Genomic DNA, 27,396 nt, shown 5'->3' on the forward strand with positions numbered 1-27,396 from the left:
ATAAATTCCAACTGCACAATTCCTGTTCACCTGACCCGTGGAACTGTGCAACACATTGACTCAAATATTAGAGTGAAACAAAGAACTAAAGATCTTTTGCACCCTGCCTTTCACCCCTCTGAACCAGGCACATCTTGGCTGGGATCTTGGGCAGAATTGTCTCCCCATGGTTTTCCAGCCTTAAGATTTAGTTTCAACTATGCCTTCCTTACTCAAATAGTTGTTTTCCCTTGTTTATTTTCTCTCACAGGCAACTGGACTACCTAGGCAAGGGGATTTTGCCTTCAGTCATAGAGGCCATGGTGGTTCACCAGCCTCTTAAGCCACCCAACTACATTGCCTTCTTCAACCACCCTCCTAAAATTCTGAATCAAGCATCAACAATCGTGAAATAGACTCTCAAAAGTACAGGAATGAAAACAAACACATCAGGGCTCTTTTGTTGGCTGGTGTTTGAAACTTCACCATAGCACCCATTTCACTCCTCAGACATTTTTTCCATGGTTCTTAGATGTATACATATTTCTGTTTTTTTCAAAGCAGCTCATAGTTCACATACTCACATCAGTGTGAGAGATGTGGATCATAAAAGGTGAGAAGAAACAGTAACACCCAAGTTTACCCAGAGAACATTTATCCAGCAGGCACATTCATGCTGTCTCTCAACAGAGTGTATGACCTGTATCATAACATCAGGGAAGGGGATGCTTCAGTGATCTGCAGAGGCACCTTGAGCTTTATTCTTCTTTAGTCAATGACAGCTGAGGCCAGAAGTGCCTGACCTGCCACAGAAATTCCTGGGCTTAGTTTCTAATTGCACTCCTTCAGAAATGACATGCTCTCAAAATAACGGTTACTGCCATTAAATATTCAGAGTAAGCATCTCTCAACCATCTAAAAATCAAAATTAACAAATTAAACACACATCTAGACTTACAAGCAAAGTGAAAGACCAATAGGAGTATTGGTGACAAATCTGTGAATACAAAGTGAAAATCCTACCCATTACTTTAGGATGGAGCACTCAAAAAATGTGCCTGTTTCTCAGAGCACAAAAAATGTAAATACATTGGGGAATATCGCACTATACCTACATAACTCAGGGTTTCTTGGATGTGTACAGCTTTTTTACCTGCCCTGACAGAAGTGAAAACCTCTGCCAAGCATGACAGGTGTGGGATGAAGTTGTTCCAAAGCAGCCAAGAATTTTCATGGTGAGAATTTCTTTCTGATACATCTTCTCCACCCATAGCTTTGTTAGATGTTCTTCTGATTATTATTTTCTGGACAATGAGCTGCAACTTTCGAAAGATTTTGCAACAAAGGTAAGTAACCATCATGCAGCCACCCTGCAGGAGTGTTGGGTTGTGACCCAACTTGTCACCCACAGCTCTGCTGAGGGGGAAGTCAGCAGGAGAACAGTGATGAGAGCATGATTTGGCCTTCAGAGATTAAAAATTTATCTGTGTAGGATGATGTTTTGCTAGGCAGGATGCAGAAATAAGTAAGGGTGTTTTGGAGCAGAGTCTTGAAGGGAAAGACAGATGGTGAATAAGTAGGAAGGATAATTTGTTTTCCCATATAATAAATATAAGGTTCCTCCCCCTCAAAATATCAATCATGGGTGTAAGAAGACTCTAAGCCAGCTGCATCCATTTAAAAGGGTTAATGTGAAAGTTTAGGATTTGTAGTACCTATTTCCACAGTCCTTTTTGTCAGGGGTGCTGGTAAGAACAAGGACTCACCGAAGGGAGGTTGAATTCTTGTAACACCTGCCAGCTGTGAGCCTGAAACACAGCAGGGCACCTTTCCTACCTCCTGCCCTTCCTGAGGATTCCACAGCTGGTCCCAAGGAGAGACAAGATACAGGACAGAACACGGGGCTGATCCCATCAGGCAAAGTCTAACCTGCCTGCTCGGCTTTGCTCTCCTGCCACCCACAGAAATAAAAGCTCCAAGTGTGAGATATCAACAGATTCTAACCAGAAAAGGGACAGGATGCTTAGACAAGAAGATTGTCTTTCAGCTAAGTTTCAGGCTTATCATTTCCAGGGGGGCTAGAAGGTTGCAGTGAATTTTCACTGAGTTGTAAATTAAGGGTTGTATAGGAAAAGAACTAGCTACCTCAGTAGACCCCAAAGCCCTGTGAGAACAACTCTGTTTGTGTGGAACTCAGGCAACTATAAAATTCTGGAGCAGAAAAACCCCATTGCACCACCCTGGATGCTGAACTTCTCTAAGCCAGCACTGGGAGTCAAATTAGAGGAATGGAGTCACCCAGCTGGAAAGCTGATGGTAAAACACCAAGAAACCACAATTCCCCACATTGCTTTGCCACCAAGAAATCATACAGCTCTTTTTTACACCTGATAAACCCAGGGGTAGTGCAGGTACCCAGCTATGGAAAGGCAGTGACTATTACTGAACTAGGTCAGGAAATGGTCACTTTTGACTTCTCAGAGCATCTGTTGATGTCATCTGTGGTGCACATCACACCAGAGAAGCCTTTGCTGCTTTTCTTAAAACATAAGGAATGAGAAGAGCTATCTTTGGTAGCTTTCTCTAGGAAATCTCCAAACATGAACAGTTTTATCAGTCTGATCCAAAACTGTAACTAGAAGTCAGATCTACATGTAAAAGCAAAAGTCATGAATGCGTTTGATGTATTTTAAGCAAGACACTGAACTGCAGTTGTTATTTACAGATCAAAGAAGCTCCAGCAGTGTCCTGAAACAATCTAAGTGAGAAATGCCAAAATCTGATTTCATCCACGTCCATGTGTTGCTTTGAACTCGTAATTCACGGAATTGGTCACTATATTGAACTAATTATCAAGCTTAACGCTTGCCAAATTTGACGGCTGTGCTGCCTTATAAAAAAGTCAGGTTTGAAGGGAAGTGGAATGATATATTGGAAGACATGCAGCCTTTATTGAAATCTGGGGAGTAAAAACAATCAATATACAAAAAAAAAATCCCCTCTCACCAAAAGCTAAACACAATTTACTTTTCTAATTGGTTGCTGCAACACAGATTAGCAAAATAAATAGTTTGCATTAACCAATACATTAAAAAAATAAAGTGGTTAATTCCTCTTCCCTCACAGGAAAAGTTTCTTGTAATGGTTAAGTGGGAAAATATCTACACTATCTAAAAATCTAATGAAGCCACATATTGTACATGGAAGTAAAACTAAAACAATGATTTCACAGCACAGCCTAATACATTTAAATTGAAATACTAACAGCAGTGAAAAGAAACACCAGTAAAGTATTTTTGCAGGCAGGAATGTAGAAGCAAAGTCTGTTCAGATATCAATAAAGACTTAAAAAGTACTATTTTTGCCAATTACTTACTGTGGTTGGAAATGATCACAAACACTAGTTTGCCAAAGAAGTGATTTCAGGAATCACACAGCTTAGGCTATAATTAAAAAGCAATCTTTGGGAAATAGGTTATTACCAGTATTTAGTAGCTAATTTGTTAGTTAATGCTTTAACAAAGCTCTCCTCTGATTGCAGTGGAGGGGGAACAACTTCAAGAGGATTATTTGCTATTAAGACTTGTACTCAATTATTGAGAGTGCTGCTGTGCTGCTGCAATTACAATGGCAGAGCAGTCACCAGGAAAGCTGGATGGATTCAGCCTGTGCTGCAGCCCACAATTCCCACATGCAGGGCCTCTGAATTCCAAGGGCAGCTCACAAAATACCCTCACAAATTTGAGTGCTTGCTGATTAATAGAGAGGTGTGAGCTCAGGGTTCTTTGATATCAATCACACATTTTATTATCACTCACATCAATGTGGGGATTTCCCCCTATATTCTTTAATTCCATTTCTGAAGGAGCAGTTGCATAACTGCTGGAGTCTCTAGATAATGTTTTTCCACCAAGATAATATGATACTAATTTGGTTTTCCTTCTGACAAAAAGGAGAACACTAAAGTATTTTCTGTCAAATTCTCTGAACACCATATTTAAGTCACAACACAAGGGATAAACACAGCAGTAACTTACAAATATATCCCATGTACTGACAAGTTAGAATTGACTCAAAGCTGCCACCACTTGTCACTATCTCCTGTAATAGTTTCTGTCCTGCTGATCAGGACAAGGAATTCAACACCTCACTAAGCCCAGATTTAACTTCAGTCTGGGGAAACATAACAAACAAACCTCTAGGTAACAGGACTGAGTTAAGAAATCCAAACTCACCCGTATTTATGAACTGCTTTTCCTGCCAATAATACCCCTTCAGACTCTTATTAATGTATTTCAATTGCAAAGACTTTCCTACAGCAAAATCTGGGAATAAAAATCCCTTTAACAACAGAATTGAACCTGAGACGTACTTTCTGTGTAAAGGTTGGTTTGGGGAGCTGTAGCCCAGCTGACACAGAATCTCAGGAAGCCTTCAGCTGCAGAGCAAAGCAGAGAGGCCCATTAATCATATTTATCAAGATTGTCTACCCTGGCTTTCATGCAGTTAGGGGAAATGTGCTATTCTACTTCAGCAACAAGGAGTGAGGCTAAAACAAACTGACCTCTGACTGCATGGGTCATTTCCAGAAATAGAAAGGATACCAGCAGCACAGCTGCACAGGCCAGGAGGCAAAATGCTGGGAAGGTTGGAGGAAAAGGAGTAAGAAACATCCACCCAAAACTTGTGAGGTATGTAGCCAGTGGCAAAATTAATAACGGGCTAAATTTTGCTTTAATTGGCATTCAGTACATTAAAGCCAGCAAGACAAGATTCAGTTAAGTGCCTTATGGTCTTGTATTTCATGAGCCTCCTAAAATGTTTTCTTGCACATCAGAATTTCATATCAATAAAAGCAAGAAGGGAGCAGATAACCTCCCACTGAGGTATGAGCATATTATTTATTCTGATGCTCATGGAACTTTCTTTATTTGCTCCTCTCTTTTACATTAAGAGGCTCTGCAATGCCAAATGCAAGCACAGAATACAATGTACTGGCTGTTCTCCCATGGGAAAGCAGGGCTAGTATCCTGGCTTATGATTCTCTCTCTTTTCAAGGCTTTGCTCTTTCTGAAAGAGCATTGAGATGGCTCAGTCTCCCCAGGAGAGAAATCTATCCATGTCACATATTGTGCATCACTGGCAGCCTTGAACTGGGAAAGATTCAGCCCTGGGAGAGCCAGAGCTGGCAGAGGGACACAAGCATTGCAGTGTGATGCCAAAACATTCAGGCCAAACTCTAGACCTGCTGGCTTTGAGAAGCAAGAACACAATTTTCACATATTCAACCAACATTAAAAGAAAATGTGCAGAGCTTAGGCTTTATTGGCTCCTATAAAATTAACAGAAAAATAAAAGTGAGATAAGAGCCAGGTTTAATAACACTATTTCCATCTGCAGCACACACACCACGCCTGCTTTGCCTAAATTTCTATAAAAATAATGAAAATCATGTTACCACCCTGCTGCACCTCCCACATGCATTTCCAACTACATTGTCACTAAAAAGTGACACGGGATACACCAATTAAGGTGCACACCACATGATCCCAGAGATTATACATTTAATTGTATTTTTCTTAAAAACAAATAAGCTAAAGAAATGCAGAATACTAACAGAAGCTGACATTGAAGTAAAATTTGAAATAGCTGATAACACAGCCCATGAAGTCTCAGCACAGACACTGCACTGCTGGGATCAGACATCCTCCTTTCTCTTCTTCATGGGCATTATTCCATAGGGCAAGAATACATGGGGAATGCTACAGACTTTATATAATCTATTCACATCAAATGAAAACCTCATCAACGCTAAAAAATAGGAACCCATGAAATCACTGCCAAGCTAAATCTCACTCCACTTTCTCGCACAAGTTAGTCCCAGGAAACTCAGCAGATTAAAATCAACATTTCCAGCGTTAGGTTTCCTTTTCAAGGGGGCTGAGAGGCAGGATTGAAGCATCAATTGCGGAATTGAAGCATCAATTATATGATTAAAGTGTCAATTGTGGGATTGAAGCATCAATTCCAGGATCCACAACTTCATCCCAAATTCGCTCCCGCGGCTTTCCCAGGCACTGCTGCCCTCTGGTGCCACAGCTAGGGAGGGAATTCCCTGATTTCCCTTTCCCTGTCCAAAATGTTTCGTTTACTGCAAGGATGAACTGCTCCCGAACTCCTGAGATTCCCCTTTGACCAAGCTAAGAAAGCTGTTTCATTTATTCCATCTGCTAAAAGCAGCCAATTCCGACCCTTAAAATATCCTGAAGCAAGGTATGGCTTTCTGTATTTTCTCTTTTGAGGGGCACTCCTCCTACACTCAAAACAATGGGGTCAATTCTTATTTCCTGCAAGAAAATAAGCAGGTAGTCTTTAAAAAAAAATTGAAATATGATGTTGGACTTGCAAGAACAGTTGTTTTGGCACACTCTCACAAGTGCCTCTCTAGCCATTCTTCCAGTCATTAGCATAATTGATAAATTACATAAAGTCTCTGCCACATATCTGGTTTCTTTTTCACACCTTCATCACAATCTCTGGGTTACAGATTCAATTCTTGCTGATTCTTTTAACTGAGCTTCTGTTTTTTAGCAGGTGCAGAGAAACTAGGTAATAGTAGCCAAAATATGAAAACCAGACAATTGCTATTAATATTGACAGCAGCGTGATCCTGCCAGTGGAAGCCTTCCACTGTAAAATCATGCTTTGGTCTACTTCAGGCAATAATTTCACCCCTGAAAAACAGTCCTGTATTTTCAGGAAATTGTTAAATTGCTTGCTGTTCCAGACCAATCACACACATCTCCAGGACTAGCTGCTTCAGAGAGTCCAAACCCCTTGACAAGAAATTATTAAAAGCAATACCATATTTTACATGTAGATGCATCCATATGTGTATTTTCACTGATTTTATATAAACAGATGCCCTACATATCTTTCCAGGGTTAAAGAATTACCCACTTAAACACACATACACAGAAGTTGCTTCACCCACCAAGGAAACATTCCTTCACCAGATACAGCCCAGCAACCCTCCAGCCATCAGCAGGATTACTCTACAATTTAGCAAAACAGGAACTGAGACCTACAGAAAGAATTTAAACAGACAAAATACAGTTGCCCATGTTGGAATGCAGCTGAGGAATAAAAACTAAAAACCACCACTCAGCCAGAAATTCAAACCATTGTGAAATATGTAAAAATCAAAGCAAGCAATGTAGCAAATTTAGTTCCTAGGTTATGTAAAAAATAAAAACACATTTAAAAAAATCAACAAAAGAGACAAAAATATCACAGCACAAAGAAAATCAGAAATTTTTCTTCACAGTATTATTTTCTTCCCAACTTGTTCTTGCCCACAGTGCAGCTACCCACCCACAAAACACATTCCTACACCATGAATGCTGCATTTGCAGAAACACTTGAGTAAGCTGCTTTGAGAATGTATGGAAATGGTATCTTTGTTGGAAGCCTGGAGCAGGACACGCTTCCTGCAAGACTCTGCTTGCACACACATTCAGCTGGAAAGAATCTGCATTATCAAATCACACACGGTGCTTTCAGTGCACATGGCTTTCCAAGTGTTTTTCTGTTCAAAGACCCCAGATGCACGGCTGTAGCTTTCAAAATAAAGAAATACTCTGCGTATGTGAAATTCTTTTCATCTGAATATATCCACTGATGTCAGGGAGATGCAGTAACTGTGTGCTCCAGTGGTAAACAGCACATCCATGGCACCAAGGATGGCTGCATTCTGATTCTGGCCAATTTATATGGATACTGCATGTGGCCTGAGAAAGAGGTGCTCAACCAGAACATCTTGGTTGTAAACACGCTTGACCAAAAAAAAAAAACAAAAAAACAAAAAAACCCCATTCCTTCCCCCCAAACTTGAAGAATTTGCTTTAGGACTCTGTCCACCATTCAGGCATGTCACAAAACCTATTTCCCACAACTGGTAAATTAGAAAAACCAGGGTTATTCTGTAGTCTGTAAAAGTCATTTACAACTGCTTTGTGAGATCTCCATTTTCATCTCCAAGTACTATTCCAGTGTTTGCAGGGAGAAGGTAATGAGCACAACCTACAGCAGCAGAGCTATTCATTTTACCCATTTATTGGTGTTCCAGGTCACAAGCTAGGGTGTGTCTGAGCCTTTATCCCAGAGCATGGACTTGTCTCCTGCTCCTACCCCTCAAGAATTACCTTTAACCCTCACAGACTCCCCAAAATGAAAATCCCTGGAATATTGATACCTAGAAGGACACAAGAGCTGATTTAACTCCAGTGATGGGCTTTCCAAGGCAAAGTGATGTTAGAGTGGGAAGCAGGGACTTATTTTTCAACTTCCTCCCATTAATCCTGAAGTCACATAACTTCTGCACAATTTTCCACATAGCTCGTTAATCCATTTTACAGTTCCCATTCCTTTCATGAGACTGCTGATGTTCTATGTGGAAACACCCAAGCTGCTCAGTAAAAGTCAAAAACCAGTGTTACAGCTCCTGCCTGGCAAATTTCTGGTTAAACCTAACCTATCAAGAGTCACAAAATAACATAAAGCCAGCTCGGTTTTCCAGAAGGTAACAAAAGACAGATACTGCACATATTTCACTAAGGAGGATGTTTATTTTTCCAAATATTGTATTAAGATAGTGTCCTGTTTGCCTATTTCTATCGACATCTGCTCTGTAATACACAGAGAATGACAATAGATCAAAGTTTTAATTGTGTAAGTGAAAGAATGTATTAATAACATTCTTTCTGTCCTACAGCAACAGAGATAAACTTTAAAAAAAACCCTCTAACAGCTCAGAGAACAGGATATTTATATAAAGATGTCCTAACAAAAGAAAAGCATGCAAAACCACCTTAAATGGATAAACAAACTGGGCTCCCTGTTTGCAGTTTGCCCTATTGAGCTCAGCCCTCAAAAATCCCCTCCAACCTTCAGTCAACAGGGTCAACATATCTCAGCTGGCTTTTTCATTTTTATACAAACCCCCTCAGCATCCTTTGTTCACCAACCCTTTAAAATCAGGAAAATTCAAGCAGGTGTGCCTTTAAGGCCCATTTTGCTGCTGGTTGCTTTAGCTTCCCTCTCCCAGGCAGAGAGAAGAAGGGTTTTTGATGGGTTTTTTTTACTTCTAGCTCTTTCCTCATCCACAAAGGCTGCACTGTGGATCCTCCACAGCTCTTTTGGTACACATGTTATATCAGCACAGCAGTTCTAACACACACAACAAGCAGTGTCATCTCCTCAGGATATGTTATTTCTCCTTGGCTCTCTGGCTTTTGTTGCTGTTTGTCCCACTGCTGCCCCTCACTAAAGCAGCAGCACACTCTGAATTGGCTGTCCTGCTCCTCCCAAAGTTACTTTCTCACTCTCTCCCTCCCAGCACAGCAGCAGCTGCCTGTATCCATTCAGGGCTCTGCCTTGCATACACTGAAGGGAAAAACAACACAAACCCCAAACCAACCCACAGCTGCACTAACTTAAAGAACTGGGGGTCCCCAAAGTGACAGTACTTGTGTGGTACCCAAGTGGGGTCAGGTTTGTCCCTGGTTTCCTTTGGAACTCAGAGCTGTGAGCTCTGAAACAACATTGACAAGTAAAGCATCACTGCCACCTCCAGCTGAATGGAGGCCAACACAAGCAGAGTTTGAATTGTCTCAGGAAAATCTACACAGAGGACAAGCTCAGCCAGGGCTACCTGTACAGCAGAGACTGACATTTGAAAGTGACTCTCAGTCTCTCTCCAACACATCTGTGAGTTACAGAGCCAGTCATTCTCTATCCCCTTTGTCTTTAAGAAGTTTAATATTAATTAGGTCCTTTTGAATCTATTTCCAAGCTAGAGCCCAGTCCATCTGCAGCATTTTTTACAAGTGACAAACTGGATTAAAAGCACACAGAGCACCCACTCTGGACTCACTCAGTTCTTCCAAACTGTGGTAACTCAGGACAGAAGGGACATCAGATTTACTGTGAAGCTGCAACCTGCACACAGACAGGCCAGTGAAGTAACTCATTGTACAAGGGAAACTGGACAAAGCACTTCCTTTTCTTTTGTGCTGTCCCCTCATTCATAACAAGCTCCTCTAAGACATCTGCTGGAGTCCTGTAACACTAACGGAAATGGAAGAGCTCCAATGGGAACTCAGGGGTTTCTTTCTTTTTCCCATGAACTGAACATTATGGAATTTTAACAGATGTTCTACTTGGTCATAGTTAATAAAATGAATTATGCAGGAATTAAAAATCTGGCTCCATTTGCTTATATAAGACCTCAGCAGCAGAACTCCATTCCCATTTAGGAATTCTGAAGGATTTGCAGTAGATTTATAGTCTGCTCCTGCCTTATTATAAGATGGCTGGAGATTTTACAAGTTAACTTGTCTCTGTTGTGGAAAATGTGAATAAATTTACCTGTTCATGGACTGCTCTCAGTGGCATGAGCCAGTTTCCACACTGGTGCACACTGGTACACTACAGCCATAGGAAGGGAGAATTCTCACTTGGATTTGCTTTGGAAATGACATCATGGGAATTCCACATCATTTCACAGCCTCTGATTTCTGCCATTTATTCAAAGTCTCATTGAGCAACCTAATAACCATACTCCCACTTTGTGCTTTATTACAAAAGCCTTCCTCTTGGAGCACAGATGTCTCTTTTGGGCTTCTCCTGCCAACAGAATGATGCACTGTACCTCACCTCCCTTTCCATTTTAGGATTAGTTCAGTGTAACTATATCAAAGGAAGACGGAAAGACCAAAATTTAATGGAGATGTGAGAGAAGAGGCACCAAAAAGGTGAAAAGAGTCACAGCCAAAACTTTCAAGCCTGGAGCTTCACTCAAAGTCATTTCCGAAAGCATTACGTATTTAGCCATCTTCTTTCTCTTCTAACATCCATCTGCTCAGAAAGCATTCTGAGAAGATAAAGGGGATAAGGGAGAGTGAGAATCAAAAATGAAGGATGAAAGAACTACCTTGCACCAGCACAGCAGCTAAAGCCAATTACACAGAGCAGAGTAAGGCTGACTGGGAAAGATCTGCTATGCTAAAGCAAAAAGATGAGGCTTCCACACCACACTGTATTTACAAACAGACTTATTTTCACTGAATTTCAATCAGCTGGCAAGCAGATCTCTGTCCAGAAATCTGCTTGATATAATACACAAAATTTTATCCCAATGCAACAGCTAAAATTAACCTTTCTCAAATTCTAGCTCAAGAACTTTGCCAGAGCAAGAATATCATCATCTGAAAAGCATCAATATTCCCAGCCCCTTCCAATTTCTTTTTTTAATGAAAAATCATGCATTGAAGACCCTCTATCCAAAAATTCCTACTCCATTATAACTAAACAAAGGGTTTTGTGTAGGCAGAGTACCAAAGCATGTAAACAAACCTTGTAAGTATAAAAGTCAGCTGGAATTAAATATTAGCCTATATATGCTATGTAGCTACCTGGATGTGTCCAATAATGAATTAATATAGATTTTTATCTGAAAATAAAGACTTCCCCTAAAGGAAGAAGTGTACTTAAGGAGAAGGAAAAATATCAAGATTAAATGTCAAGATTACAAGAGCTCCAGCTGAAGTTGCAATGAGCTGTTCTTACTCAAGTGAACATTGCTTGATAAAATTTAGTGTCAGAAAAATGCATTAGTCTTAACAGTGCTAAATTCAAAGATTTTTTTTCTTTTTAAACATCACCTATGATTTGTTTCATTTTGAAGAGAAAGCACATTTCATTTGGTAATCATTTATTTCTCATTCCATTGGACAGATTCCCCCAAAAAGCAATACTTCAACTGAAATCAGTTCTGAAGGATCTTTTATGAATATATATAATGGAGAGGACCCCCATTAAATTTCTAACAAAGTGTTGCCATTTTGAGTAAACAAAGTTATCTCAGCAGGGTCACACACTGTGCCATGGATATGGTCTGCAAATTAATTACCACCCTGACATATGTCAAAACAAATTTTAAGGAGAATAGCACACAGTAGCAACCATGTGCTTTATCTACCTGTTAGTATGCAAAATCTGTAGTCAATGGGATCTAAATGTATTCATTTATTCAGAACCCCTCAGAGAAATCAAAATGATTCGTATTCATTGGGCTTTTTTGCCTGTCTGCAAATGAAACCTGAGTGAATAACGTGTTTAGTGAGCCAGAAAATAAGTACAGGACAAAGCTATGGTGGGGGCTACATTTCAGAAAAGCAGGTGTCACCTCTGCACAAATCACTAATTTTTTAAACACTCAAAACTGCTAAAACAGACTGCAGTGCATTAGCATTTGTCAGCACTTTAAGGAACACTAAGTTTGGTGTTTCTTGGTTTAGGTAATACCCATCTTTATTCCATACTTGTAGCAAGAGCTGGCCAACATAACTGTCCTGAGAACAGTTTTGGGCATGAAGAAAGGCTTTTAAAAGCAGAGCTATTGAATGAAGCTTACAAAGCCTCTGCAACTGGCTTTGTTATCAATGGTAACACAGCCAGCAGATCTGAGCCTATTTGAAACAAAAGAGAGAAGAAACAAACCTACTCTACTCGCTTGAGTTATGTAAGGAGAAGACAAACCCACAGACATCCCATCAAACATTCACATCTCTCTGTGTCAGGTACACATACATGATGCAACTTCTGCTTCATCAAAAAAACTTCAGCAAAAGATGACCTCCTGGGATCTGATACTGAAACCATTTTAGACTGGGAGTTTATTAGTAGATTTTTCTACTTCTTTTATAATCTTCCCTCAGTCCACATAGCATATCAAACACTTCCATGACACTAATCCTGGAATTCACAGTACATTTATGAAAAGATTTTATTTCAGTTTAGGAACTATTTTCTCCCAAGCAGGCCAAAATATTTTTAGCCCTATTCTTTTTTTCTAACAGTGAAGTACTTCTGATTTAGAGTTAAGTAATGCCATATCAAATCTACAGACTGGGTGACTAAATGCATTTCTTTCACACATTAAAAAAAAAAAAAAAAGAAAAAGGGAGAGCACAATCCTCTCTACATACAGATGACAAATAATCCCCTGGCATCTGCTGACGAATATATTTAAAGAAAGCCTAAATCTGTCTGTGCTAAACTTGGCCTGATGCCACCAGTTCACCACTGCTGGCATATATAGTTCACATGATGCAATCACAAGACTTGAGAAAGTTTCCAGTACTTTCGTTTCTGGTTTTCTCATGTTAACATACACCTTTCCATCCTTTTTCAATTTAGCAGCAACAGAACTGGGGGACAGGATAGCAAATGAATTTTCACATGTATCAAAGGTTTTCTTAGTGCTCATTATCAGTATTCTATTTAAATTACAGACTAGTAACTCATCTAGAATGAAATATGCTGGGATTTGGAGCTTATGGTTAGAGCAAGTGATTTCAATTGTGCTATTATCTCGTTAGAAAACTTAAGTGAGGCAAAGGAATCAATTTAAAAAAAAAAAAAGATAAAAAGACAAGTGTTTTACCTCTCTCAATACTGTGCTTTTATAACCCCGATAAAGTCCTTGAATACCCTGTAAAGCAACAAAAGAAAGCATCATCCACAGGGAATGATTTTGTCAAAGATCACAATTTATTGGTGATTACGAGGCAAGCATTACAGCCTTTAAGTGTCACACCTCAGCTTCAAATTGCCTGTATTGATTATAACACTGTATACTGTATTCCATTATTTACAGTGCCAGAGGGTTTTGTTTTCACCTCCTTAGCCTTGATTCAGAGCCTTTATCAAGACAAATGTTTTACATTTTTAACCAGCTGATTATAGTCAAAACAATTAGAACTTATTTTATAAGCACATATAAAATTATGTTGTTTATTATTATAGGGCAGTTAATTCAAGTGTTTGGCAAGGTTTATGGTTCTCTGGCCAGCTATATGGAAAGGGAAGAACATATGGTTTTGAGAGCATCAGCTTTTAGAGCAGACTGATCAAGTCACAGAAAGAAATTCTAGTGACCCTCTTGTGCAGGGTTATCACAATAGTTTTCATTTGAAAGCAAATAAAAATCAAGTGGATCATTTAAAGCTCATATTTATGTCTTCCTTTCCCCGGGTTTTACACTCAGAAAATGTGTATAATATTTTTCCCCACAGTGCTTTTAGGAGCCACTTTCTCTTATGGAACACAGCTTGAAAATCACCCCTTGTGAAACTCTGCTAAAACAGAGGTGAACAGGTTTTTACAGAAGGGAACAACATAACTCCTGAAATGAAGACAAAGACCCTTATTTTTCAAAAGTAATCAACACTGGATGAGCACTCATTTCCAGAGTTCCTCCTGGCTCCTCCAGAGCCTCTCTGAAATGGTGCCTTTTGGACATCCCCTCCAAAGCCTGCTTCAAAAACTGGGAACCATTCAGCAAACTACACACAGGGACTCGATGTCCTGCTGCCCCAGACATAGATTTTGTGCATAAATACAAACAGAGCTTTGGAACCTGGAAGCTAAATATTTTTTTCCCCTTTTTCTCATCTTTAAATGTAGGTACCCCATATAAAAAGGGGAGAAAAAAAGAGTTGTTTGGAGTGTGCATGTAAGTGCATGCCCAGGGGGAGGCTGGGGTTTGGTTTCCTCAATCATAACATGCCAATTGCTTTTAACAGCAGAAGAACAGAGGGAAAAGTGCTGGGACAGCACAGAACTGGAATAAAGTTGTAGGAATGCTTTTGGACATGTATGGCACTGAGTGGGAATAATGAAGCAACTTAGAAACTTTGCTCTGCACTCACCTCATGGTACAAGGTGTGGGAGAGAATCCTCAGGGTGCTGGAGGAAGGAGAAACCTGAGCCCTCTGCTTGACGACCTCAGATGGAACCCGAATGAGACAGGCAACCTGCAAAAGAACCAGAGGTTCAGGGAGCAATTCCCCTTGCTGGATTCCTCTTGATATAGCAAACACTTCTTCCAAGTACAGAAACCTGACAAATGAGGAAATCATGTTTGTAGTTATAGGAGGTGAAAGCTGTTCATGAGCAGCTTATGTATTTGTTCTGAGTGCCATGTGCTTTCTGATCACAAAATTATACTAACAGGAATATGGAAGTACCTTTGGATTTTTTAACTTCCAAAACAGAAGTAGATTTGGGTGTTGAAAATCCCTGATAAAACCAAAATTTGAAGCCATCCTGTCTTTTGGCAGCCATGGGAATTTTCCTCCCCACTTTCACAGATCTAAATTGGAGATTCAGGACTAGAAGAACACACATCTTTCTTTGGTAATTCCTTTGTGCCCTCTAGTGACTGATAGAGACATTCTGGTCAGCTTTAGACACACACAACATATTCCAAAGTTTTCCTTAAGACTCATACCACGCTTCATTCATGGTAAAGCATTAGATTGATCCTTTCCTACAGAATTAATTTGCTAGGCAAGCAAGGGCCCTGCAGGTGGGTGCAACAACGTGGCTGCTGCCACAAAGCTCCAGCTTTGCTGAAAAAGCCAGGCTTGGATTTTAGACATTCACCTGCCACTGTGGCTTCGGGTAGGGGTTAAGTTTGTGTGCACATAATTTCATAGAATGAGGATCCTGAAGTGTGGGAGTTATAAGCCTCTCATCTCTCTAGAAAATGCCCATTTATCAGCACTCAAACTTTTAAGCAGAGCTCGTCTCCAGTTGGCTCCAGGGATACTTAAAGCAGTGATGGGACTGGTGGCAAAACACTGCAGACACCACAGGTCTCTGCCAGATTTTTAGCCTTCCTTGGGGCCATCCTGACTCAGAAACACAATGTAGTTCCCAGACATAAAGGTATCACCAAGTGCAGAGCAGCCCAGGTGAATGCTGAACATCTGAAGTGGCAAACCGAGCATCTAACTGGGAAATCCATGTGTGCCAAAAGAAAGTACAGGAATTCACTGGAGACTGCAGAGAGACAGTAACTCAAGTGGTCATTTGTGGGTAACACAGTACAAGGTTTAAGTTTCATTTTCACAAAGGCACCAAGAAAAAAATTCTGTTATCCAGTTACATTCCTACAAGTTTACCGGACAACAATATCCAAAAGTCATTACAAACAGATCTAACTCGGTGTGCTCTTCAATTCTCAGGGTCAAAAATAACAAGTGACCCCAATCTGTCAAGAAAATAAGAACTGTCAAGTTTTTTGATAGTTCAGCATAAATATTTATGGAACTTCATGCTTCATAACACTCCATGTCCTTATATTAGCTTTTTATTCCTTAAAAATATGGAGGCAGGAGGAAAGCTTTAAAAAGGCTGGGATGAAAACAATCTAGTCAATCAAGACCAGACAAAGAGCACAGCGTGGCTTCCTGACATCTGGGGTGCTGCAGTTTTGGCAGGAGAAGGGTGGCTACAAAGTAATGTCTCCATTTCCCCCAGACTACTTGGGGTGCATTTCATTTCAAATTAACTTTGATGTTTCTCCCATTTGAATTTGCGCTTACAAGGGAGCCTGTGGCTGCACAAGAACAAAAACAATGATTACATTGTGTTGTTCTGAAAGGAAATAAAGGCTCATGTCACCCGGGCAGTGCTGTTCAGATTGGCTCCATAGGGCACTTGTGGGATTGAAAAAGCCACGAGCTGCAGCTGCCAACATCAGACTGCACGGTGACATTTTCGCTGTGCACCTGAACTTCCAAGGTGTTGCCTTGTTTGTTCCTACACATGCACCTTCCTATCAATAACAACCCCAGCAGCCTTTTGATGTGGAGAACAGGTCTCTAAAGGGAAGTATGCAAGATTAAGTTCACACATATCTTATTAAAAGAGTAACAGCCTGGACGGGTGCGTGCGGAAAAATCTCAACTCTCAGTCACTGCAGCACCTTCCAGGTAAGGCTGCCAAAGGTGAAAGAACACAATGCACATCTCCAGGCTTGGCTTTCTTAGATAAGGACATTCAAGCAGCACCAGTATAATTCTGCACCAAGAGAATCCACACTTCCATTTTCAGACCTGAAAGCTGTAAGTAAACAGCTTAGGAATAGGAAATGTAGAGGAATAAAAAAATTAGGAATGGTGAAAGACAAGGCTGAGCAGCCACCCCACAGTACCTGCCCATGTTCACACTTCTACCTGCATCCACCAAGTAAAAGGCTCAAGCATTTTTAAATTTAAGCTTTAGGAAAACCTAGTTTTACAGACACAAGCAAAGCTATTATTAGTTTACTGAGCAGGTGTGCAGAAGTGACAATATTAGCACCTATTACCTTCCCAGCTTTTTAATGCTATGACTCCTGAGCAAGACGGTGCTGAATTTCAAAATCCTTGTCTCAAATCATTACCAGGTCAAAGGGTGACTGCAGTATTCAGACAAAAACCCAAGTGCATTTTTAATTTACTGACTTGCATTAACCAGTCAGGGACAGAAGCTAAAAACAAGTCTACTTCATTAACATTTATCTATGTATTGCTAAGACAGTGTATGTTCTAATTAAATTAAGGTAATTTCTTTCCTCTGCCAGTTCAGAGAAAAGCATTTTAACCTTTGGATACTTCTTACATGAATCAACGCTGCCATCTCCTGGTGGGATTTATGCTGGAACCAGATTTTCCTGGCTGTTCTGACCGATGGTGAAGAATGACCAGTCCAAAGGAAGTCTCCAAAGTGCCATGAAACTTTATATACACCAATTTAAATGGTTTGTTTCTGTATAAATGTGGCTATAACTAACAGAAGATAAGATCTGCTGCAAGCAGCACCAAGAACCTGCCCAAAGCCTTTTCTGTTGGCTCATCTAAGTTTATTGGAAACACCTGATTTAGGTGTAACTTCTGCATAGGGGCCAAGCCCACCTAAAGCCAGAGCAGCTGCTCAGAATCAGGCAGATTCATAATTCAGCACAAGGGTACCAAGCATTTTTCTCTAGACAGTAACACAAGATACATAATAAAAAAAGGACAAAGAGGGGATAGGGCTGCTTACACAGAGGTTCAGTGCAAACAAACAGAGACAATGCCAACATCTTCAGAAAAGAAAGCAACACTTCCTGGTCTTCAGTGCTGTATTATAATTCAAATATTAACACATCTTACTTGGATTAACAGCCTTTTGCTTTCACCCTTTATGCTCCAGGCAAAGCATTTTCCTCCCTGGCTGGATTTGTGGGGTTTGGTAGAGAATCAAAAATGACACAAATGTTCATTTTTAGGTATCTCCAGTACAGTCTGACCACTAACCTTGTGATCTGCCCACGAGGTGTATGCAGGAACATTTGGAAGAGCACAGAGCAGGTTTTATAATTGCTGTTAAAGGCTTAGGCTGGGTATTTAAACCAGGCTGGTGCACAGGTTTCCTCAGAACCAGGGACACAGCTGGTACAACACTGTCCCAGCTTTGCAGCTCTAAGGAGATGTTCACCATATAAATATAATTCATTACTTAAAACTAAAGGAACATACCTGGGTTTGGTTACTCTTAAATGGCATTTGCGTAAGTTTATTCTTAATCAAAAAAGAATCTAATTTATGACACTATGAAACTTTGTATCCAGAGAGCAGAGACTTTAGGCTAAACCTCACAGTACCTGTGCAAGATAATCACTAACCCATTAGGGAGGAAAAGCTGCTGCACAAAAATGACAACCACAAAGAGGCTATGATTTATCAAAGGACATATGTTTAGGCTGCAGTCAATCTGCTAACAAAATCCTGATCTCTCACCCTATTTCTGAAGGTCAGAAGGATTGGCTGCTGCAACAGAAGGTAAAATAAGCAAGAAAAATAGAACAACTCTAAAACCCTGTTCAAAGAGAAGCAGCAATAAATTGGGGTTTGTGAGGTTTTTAAGTGTAGCCTGCATTAAACCTGGCCATACCCCTGCAAGACTAAAGCTACCTTGGAGCTCAAGTTTGCTTTGTTGCTGGTTTTCTGTTTGGTTGAGGGTTTTTTAATATAAAAAAATGCTGCTTCCTAAAGCAGGTTAATGTGTCGTAATCTGAACATCTCAGTTTCTATGTCAGATGCTCCCTTCTAAGTAGGAAGTTACTATTTTTAATATGAAACATGAAAAATGTTCTTTTACCTTTCTCAGCTAACTGAATTATTAAAATAATAGGCGAGTTTAAAATTGAAAAATCTTAAATTGCACTGATTTCCTTTGGATCTGGAGAATAATGGGGAAATTTCCCTCTTGGTTCAAGTCAAAGAATTCAGGCACTGAATTCATCACTGCAGCTTTCCATGCCCCTGTAAATTTATGCTTGGTTCTTCAGATCTCCCTGGGATGCTCCTCTTCAACAGAAGGGAAAAATGAATGCAATATTATGAGATTAGCAAAGTGTTTAATCCTCCAAATAACTGCTTCAAAACTGTGGTCACAGCCCCTGGGTTGGAAATGTTAGCTAGCAGGGAAGATGAGCTGTGAGCTGCAGATGAACTGCCTCACCCTTCCCACCACCAGGAAAATCAGCAGAAAAGCAGAGAATAATGAAATACCCACTTGTCTTTTGATTTCATATACTCCTTGAACAGAGCACCTGAACTGCTGCAATCACAGAGCCACAACATTTCAAACACCAACAAACCTTCATCTAAATAACTGCTGCCCTTTTGACCAAGACAGGACAAAAATACGAGTTTCACTGGTCAGTAATTTGCCACAACTTGAGTTGTGAATGTGTCCTTCCTTGTCAGCAGGCTGTGCCACCTGCTAGAGCACAGAGAACACAGAATGGAAGTGTTAACTCCTATTTTAATGAGGGAATTGTCTCCAGGAATGACAGCAACTGCCCAGTAGATGTACTGTCCACGATAAGTCTTTAAATGCCAACCTTAGGGAAAGTGTTCACCTTCAGCACAAAGCCTCAAAATGTGCTAAATCTTATTTCCCCCCCTCACTCTCATGCCCAGCACAGTGAAATTCAGTCCTGTGTAAAGCTGCTGGGGTCATGGTGACTCCACTCCTAATTCAAGCCCCATGGAGAGAACAAGTTTTGACTAATGGGCTCTGGATGGGAAACTTTAGCCATTGCCAAGCTCTTTGTCCCATCTTTTTCTCTGACTGACACAACAAGGCCTTCATTAATTTAACTGCAGCTCCCCTGTATGCTGGTAGGAAGCATTTCTTCAAAGAACAATCTCACCCAGCAAGATCCCTCAGATCTCAGCACCTCCCAGAGCTTAAAAACATATTATTTCAGAGATGAGACCACTCACAGGGACCAAATGTCACAAGCATTTAGAAAACTGGAGTTTTTGCACAAACATTTTCAACTTCCTTCACATTCCCACCTTAGATGACTTTACCTGGAATCTGCAGAGCTGTTTTGCAGATTTATTTCATCCTGTCCTTGTCAAATCTAAGTCTGCTCTGTTTTATTACTTTCCAGAGCTCCCTCCTTCCTGCTCCAGACCATCATCTGCACCACCACACACTTGCTCCTTCACAATGGCCATCCTGGCTGAGCCTTTTCACCCCAGCTGGCTCCTCATCCATCATTTCAGGAGTCCTCTCAGGGCTACTGGGCTTCTGCCCCTCTCAGATTTCCTTCCCCACACATGGCTCTTCAATTGCCCAGATACATTCCCTAAAAATCCTGCTGTGGGTTTGCTGCCTACCTTTCCTTTAGCCATGTCAGATATATCTCAGATAACTTTTGTCCTCCAGCAGTGGGAATTTGTGCCAAGCTGCCTTCACAGCAAGGAGAAACTCTTACTCCAGTCACATCAGCTAACAGGCAGAGAAGAGGGAAAGTTTGTGAAGCTGACAATGGCTGACACTAAACATTTCCTTGCAGAAGCATTTCTCACTGCAGATGTTTTGAAAATTGGTGTGCCTTGCATAAATCAGTTGGTCTTTTAATGTTTAATCAATGTAGAGTTTAGTTTCCTTTTTAAAACTAGACCTAAAACTTAGCAAAAGTGGCCTGCTGTTACACACCTCTTGTACTCCAGCCCAAACTGTCCCATAGATTTTGAAGTTCCTCAATCATAAGCAGTTGATTTAAACTCATGCAGCAAAATCAGGCAGCTGAATAACTCGGAAAAAATCTTCCTTAACCTGCTTGACGCTTGAATCATAAATTACTACCACATTTAAACACAGAGATCCTTAAAACCTAAGAAAAGCAGACCCTTAATTCAATGTACAGAACCATCTGCGTGATCCAATCTATTCCGGCAACACTTTCACCATGAGAGTCTGTTAAACTTCTTTTAAAGGGCTTAAGAAACTCATCAAATCCACCAGCCAAACTGTTCTTTCAGCAAAAGTACCATGGTGCATCCCATCCAGCATAAAACTGTTGCCAAGGAGCCAAGTGGGGTCAGGCTGTGTTACAGGAGGACAGACGTTAATGAGATTCCAGGCAAGAGAACACAGGCAATATTTTCTGAAAACACATTAAGTCTCCTGTTGAAAGAAGACTAGTATTTTACAATTTGCTCAGTCCCTCGGGGTCACATTGGCCCAGAACACGGAAATTTCAACTACATTGTATTTTATTAAGTATTTTCCTTTAATTGATCCCTTACTCTTTCCTTCAGCCTTTTCACTTAAAGAATTATGGGCTGGTCCACATATGGAGCTATTCATAGTCATTCCTGACAAACCCTGCATAGAACATTAGTCTAAAGTAAGTTTATTCCAAAGTGTCTCAAACATTTCCAAAGCTGACTCTGGTACAGCAAGTCAGGAAATCCATCAGGAAATACTTTAAAGTTCCTTATTTCTCACTTACAACTTTTTAATCCAAATTAGCTTTCCCCTGTAGAACCTCTGAGCTACAAACATTTCTATATCAACTGAATATCAGCCCTGTGATCAAAAGACATGACAACCATCAAGCTTTATTGCAAAGCAGCACATCCTCCAAGCCCTGAACTGAGTAGGTAACACAGAGCAGTGTGGGGAGAGCAGCTGATGGAGAAGATGCACTAGGTGCAGGTAGCATGGAGCATACAAGAGAAGATCAGCATGGGTGGCTGGCTAGGTATTTGACAGTTCTTAATTTGCTGTTTCAGCCTCTAATTGTGTGATGGATTTGTTGGCAGCATTTGTGGACTCATGCCCCCCTTCATCTTTATTTACACCCAATTCCCAGCCACAGCTCTGAACTGAGTTTCTATCCACTCTAACTCTTGTTTTATCTCCACTACCTCTCAAAGGCAGCAGTCTCACCTTCTCAACCATCTCCTAACCACTGCTTCTGCATAAGGATTTGGCAAAAATCCAACAGCATCTGTATTTCAGACCTGACCTCACATAGATTAATTTATGAATATTTCAAATCCCACCACAATTAAGTCAAAAGACCACCTACATTGCTGCACTCCCCACCACTGCTCATCTTGCCAGGGTTGGAGTGTTCCCCTTCTCAAAGCCTGTGTGCAGCCAGATTTGCACAGCACAAAAGGCACAGTCACAGCAAAAATGACAGGCACTGATCAATGAAAATAGAAAAAAGTTTAAATACTTTAGAAAAGGTTCCATCACACTTTGACAGCTGTCATTTGGACACTGCTTTGAATGCTATGATCTGCCAGCACATACCACACTGGCTGAGAGGAAATAGGATGCAAAGCAGATAATGCAGAATGTTTTATCCATTTATTAGTTCAGTTTTTAGAAAAGGGATAGTTAAATATTCAAAGCCATAAGCCCAAAGTCTAGACACTTATAAGCACTTTATTGTTTTTTTGTTGAATTAAAATCAGCTCTCCCTAGAGTGTCCAACTTGCCTGTTGAACTGAAAAGTCACATCTTCCAACATGCAAGTTTTGGAGTTTGAAATACCTAAAGACTTCATGTCTGATGTGTGTGGCTGTTTCATCTCTGTTAGATTGGCCTCCTGCAAGCTGATCTTCCAGAGCTTACCATGCTGCAAAGCCCCAGCCAACTATCCTGCTGGAGATTTTCATTCCATTACTCTGCGGATTTGTCTGACTCATGCTTCTGCCTTTTCCTCAGAACATGCATTAATAGCAACTTTCTTCTCTGACCTAGCCAGTTACTCTCATGGAATTCATACCAATACACTTTTGGAGATTCCTGCTCTTCTATTAAACTGAAACTAGTTAACTGTTTCAAACAATACTGCCAGGGCAGAGGGAAGAAGGGGCTGATTTGTGGACAGAGATAGACAAGACAGTGCTGTCCATCATGTCTAAAATGCCTCTTTTTATGCAGAAACCACCCCTCACAAGCATAAAATAAAGCAAAACATACACTTTCCTCCTTTATTTGCATTAAAAGCACACTTAAAATGTCATTCTACAGAATCATGATTTATAAACTGTAAACTTGCTTGCATTTGAGTTTGCTTCTTCTAAGAAACAAGTTCATACTGGTAGAGAAAGGTAACTGAACTCCCCAGAAAGATAATTCCTGCATTAAGAAGTTTTCCTATTTGCCACATCCCAACAGCAGATAAAAAAATTCCAAAGTTATTAATATGAAGGGTCAGATGCTAATCACAGATGAACCACACACTTTGCTCTTATCACAGAAGTACCTCAAGTGCTAACACACTGGAATACACAAGCGAGCTTGGAATTTCACCTTGAAAGACCTGTCCTCACCTTGCCCTGTGGAGTCACATGATTCCCTTCTCCCACTGAAGTGACAAATTTCTGAATTTTTCAAATCTCCAGCTTTCTAATCCTAAAGTATTCTAGAAACTTAAACAAGGACAAAGGCAGTCAATGACTTCAGCTGGTGATCTACTTCCAAAGCATGGTCATTACCAGCAGCTGCCAAGAGAACAGGACATCTCCCTCCCATCCTGGTCCTCAGTCCTCCCCCACACTTCCTCTCTGAAAGTCAAGGTAGTTTGCTTTCTTGCAAAGTAGGGGAAAAATCCAACAGACAATGTCATAAAAAAAGCCAATCAAGAACAACAGGTCAGAAAGATAAGAGTGAACCCAATATTTACAAGCAACAGCCCAAGACTTTCACTAAGCATCTTGCAAAGCTCAGATCGTAACCATAACAAAATCCAAATATTAGATGGGAAAGGCTGTTGTCAGCTCCCTTCTCTGGAACGTGAGCCAAACGACTTTATTCTCACCTCCATGGAAAAGCCAGTGGGATGTGAAATTATCTGTGCTGAATCCAAATTAGCTGTGCTGAATCCAGCCACTTTGGCAGCCCTGAAGGAAACCTCATGGGTCAAACTGGGACAATCTTAAATTTGTCCCATAAAACCACATTGCAGGAGGTTGGTGGGAGAGGCTCAGAGGGGGAATTCTATTTAGCAAAGTTTCTTGTAATTAGTACACACACACTCATATTAAACTGACATTAAAAGATCTGTACAAATCAATCTGGAGCTGTACAATAAACTCTGGGCCTGTAAGGAACACCTGGTTACTACTTAAAATGGGCACTAGGAGGTTAAAAATGCTGCTCCTTCTCAGAGTTACTTATACCGCCTCAGAATATTAAAAGTAAAATTTCTGAACATCTGGTTTTCCTTTCCACTCCCTATGATATCATGTTTTCCAAGCACATTTGGCAGCTCACTGTAAAGATACAGGCAGACTAAACACACAGGGCAAAGCAGAGTCAAGATGAAAAATTCCAAAATCCTGGATGCTGTAAGTGTGTTTCCTATCTCCAGATTTCAGTTACACGAGTGGTATAATAAGGGTTTTTCCCCCGTTGGCAACTCATGTATTCTTCAACCTTCTCCTTCCTTGATGAGATGAGATGAGGTACCATGTATCTGCCCTCTAGAGTTTTGGATGTGCCTTTGTAAGCAGTTTTTCTTGTATTATGGGATATTCAGAGACCTTATACAGCGAGATTCAGTTATAGGAAAAAATAATTATGCTTAACAGAGTCAGATTTTGTATGTACTTTTCTTTATCTCGCTCTGGGAGATGAGATTAGCTTTCTATATTCCTCCTGCCTAAAAGGAAAAAAAATCTCAAAACACTGCTACAACCCCTGCCTTTTTATTGCCTGGCTTTGTGTCTCCCAGCCTGGAACTGGAAAAAAATGACCAAACCAGTTCCAGGGGACTGTTTCTCCCATGAATCTCCAGAGACTGTAAACAATACAGGAGTGGCTGTTCTAAAGCTAAAAGTTCCCATTTGACTGATTTCTCACATATATTTTATCATATCTTTAATCAACCTTTGTATCTCCTCCTCTTTACCTATTTTATTATTTTTTTGCAGGTCGTTTTCAAAATACAGATTAGTCAGCACAAACACACGTTGCAATTTTGCACATACTCACATTTTATTGATGCACAAGAAGGAATCTGCCTCATTAATGCTCACCAGTGAAGGAACAGCAAATTAGCAAAAGCTAGTAAAAAGCAGGAAAATGAGGTGGAAAATGTCTGTTACAACATCATAGCTCCCACACCATAAAACCACTTTGCCATTTCAGTGGCCATCACTGTACATCTCTCTGGCCTTAGAGCAGCCAGAGCCAAGAAAGTGAGACAGCCCTGAGCAACTCATTTAACTGTGCTGCACCCTCTCTGCCAGCCCCAAGATGAAACAGCAAGTGCCTGAGTTGTAAAGGTCACCAGTGTGGGGAAAAATGGCAACAGGTTCTGTTGGAAGGAGTCATCTGTAGCCAACTGGTCTTTGGCTACTGCTGATTAAATTACCCAGCTGTAATTTCCTCTCAGCATATACATTTATATATATAAATAACCTATTCCACGGAGAAGAGACTTTTCCTTCTGGTGGATTTTATTGCAAAGTGCTGGCACCTTTTCATGAGCCTAACTGTCACTTTGCTTGATTCTCCAACAGCACTTGGGGAGCTCAAAACACCTCCTGGATCTGCTGTTCCATTACACAAACAAGGAGTTTTTGGGTTGTGCATTGCCATGGTGGTAAATAACCTCTTGCTGATTTCTAACAGCCTTTAGAGAATTCTCATGGAAATAAGTTCTGTCCTTAAGTTAGAAGTCATAACCTGACAGCACAGGCTCTAATCAAGCTCAGAAAGAATCCACCTGAGGCAGCAACACAAATCTCACCCAGCCCTACATCTATCACCTCCTATCTACCACTACCAGAGTGGTAATAGGTGCTGCTCTCACCTATCTTCATGTGCTTGGTATGTTAAATTAAGTTTCTTAGCTAAATCTCATTCAATCTAATCAGTAACATTTCCACAGAAGAATAAAGATTACTTGGGTGTCAAAGTTGATCCCACAGAGAGCAGGGAGAGCTGAGCTGCTTCCCATGGGAAGCAGCCAGGCTGTGCTGCTGTGGTAGAGAGGCACCTGGTGTTAAGCTGAAATAAATGGCATCTCCACACTCCTGGTAGCTTGGGACCAACATACACCTAAGCTAAACCCCCATCGGAAAAAAAAGAAAAAATCACATAATAAAAGCAGAATACAGAACCACAGACACAACAGATTTTTCTGCCCCATGCCATCAGCTAAGTTTAAGTTTCAAAAGAGCCAGAAAAGCCTACTTCATACAGCCCATCTCCTTACCCCAAACCTGCAGAGACAATGTGCAGAGCCAGGACACACCGTGTGTGACAAAACCAGGAGAGAAGGGGTGGCCAGCACTGGCAGGAACAGCATGGGATGCTCAGAGCTCAACACCAGAGCCAAGGCACTGTGCCAACAGTGAAAAATGGGGCTGGGGTAAGAACTGTCACAAGATATGACACCAGACCTCAGTTTCCTCTCCTCCCATGGACACACAGGACATGAAGTTCCTTCTTACCACTTCCCCGAGGGAGGCAGCCACCATGTGTGTTGCAGGGGACAAGTAAGATGAAGATCCATGGGGCAGCAGGGATTTCACATTCTCGTAGGTGATAAAAAAAGCAGCAGCTGAAATGCAAGAATACATGCAATCATTTCACTGTTCATCACAGAGCTAGCACAGAAAACATTGAGAGGTGGATTTTGACGCTGATTGTTCTGCAACTGTAGTTAAAACCAGGATATTTTAGCACCAAAACAGTGTGACAGTATCAACAAAATCTGAGGGAAAATTACTTCAGAATTTTTTGCTTTTGGCTACCTCCTGGCAAACCTCCCATTAATATCAAAGGTGTCAGGACTCCAGGCCACATTTAGTACTGAGCTACAGCAAGATGTGTTAATTAGTCATGAACGCTCAGCACATTTTGAAAAACTAATATCTTCCATATCCATAGATTGAGTAGAGGGAAGGTCTCTTGGTTCAATTGAATGGATGGTCCTTTTTTTGAGGGGGGGGAAGGAAGGGAACAACAATAAAATCACTTGATTACTTGAAAAGAAAAATAAACAAACCCAAAAAGCATCAATTCAATACAGTTTTGCTATCCTGCAATGTGCAAAACTGTTTCAGTAGCAGTTTATTAATAACTTCTTCCTAGCTATTGTCAGTTAAATATTTTGGATTTAGCTCAATTAATTTTTTTCCAAAGCTTCTGAAGAATTTTTAGAAGTCTTGTGCAGTGAACAAGAAACACACAAAACTAAACTGAGCA

At 40.6% G+C, this 27,396-nt stretch overlaps 1 protein-coding gene across 2 annotated transcripts in view; it reads right to left on the minus strand.

Annotated features, from left to right (window-relative positions):
• The window catches only part of SLC25A26 (solute carrier family 25 member 26), a 78,744-nt gene that overhangs the window by 46,895 nt on the left and 4,453 nt on the right, over positions 1–27,396 (minus strand). For both annotated transcript variants that reach the window (XM_085072339.1, XM_085072338.1), the window contains exons 3-5: positions 26,640–26,749; positions 14,754–14,858; positions 13,487–13,534 (exon numbers count right to left, since the gene is read on the minus strand). In XM_085072339.1, the coding sequence (XP_084928465.1) occupies positions 13,487–13,534; positions 14,754–14,858; positions 26,640–26,749 (263 nt within the window). The remainder of the gene's footprint in view (positions 1–13,486; positions 13,535–14,753; positions 14,859–26,639; positions 26,750–27,396) is intronic.

Source organism: Lichenostomus cassidix, chromosome 12, assembly GCF_008360975.1.
Source record: "Lichenostomus cassidix isolate B80296 chromosome 12, HeHo_3.0, whole genome shotgun sequence".
Lineage (NCBI taxonomy): Eukaryota > Metazoa > Chordata > Aves > Passeriformes > Meliphagidae > Lichenostomus > Lichenostomus cassidix.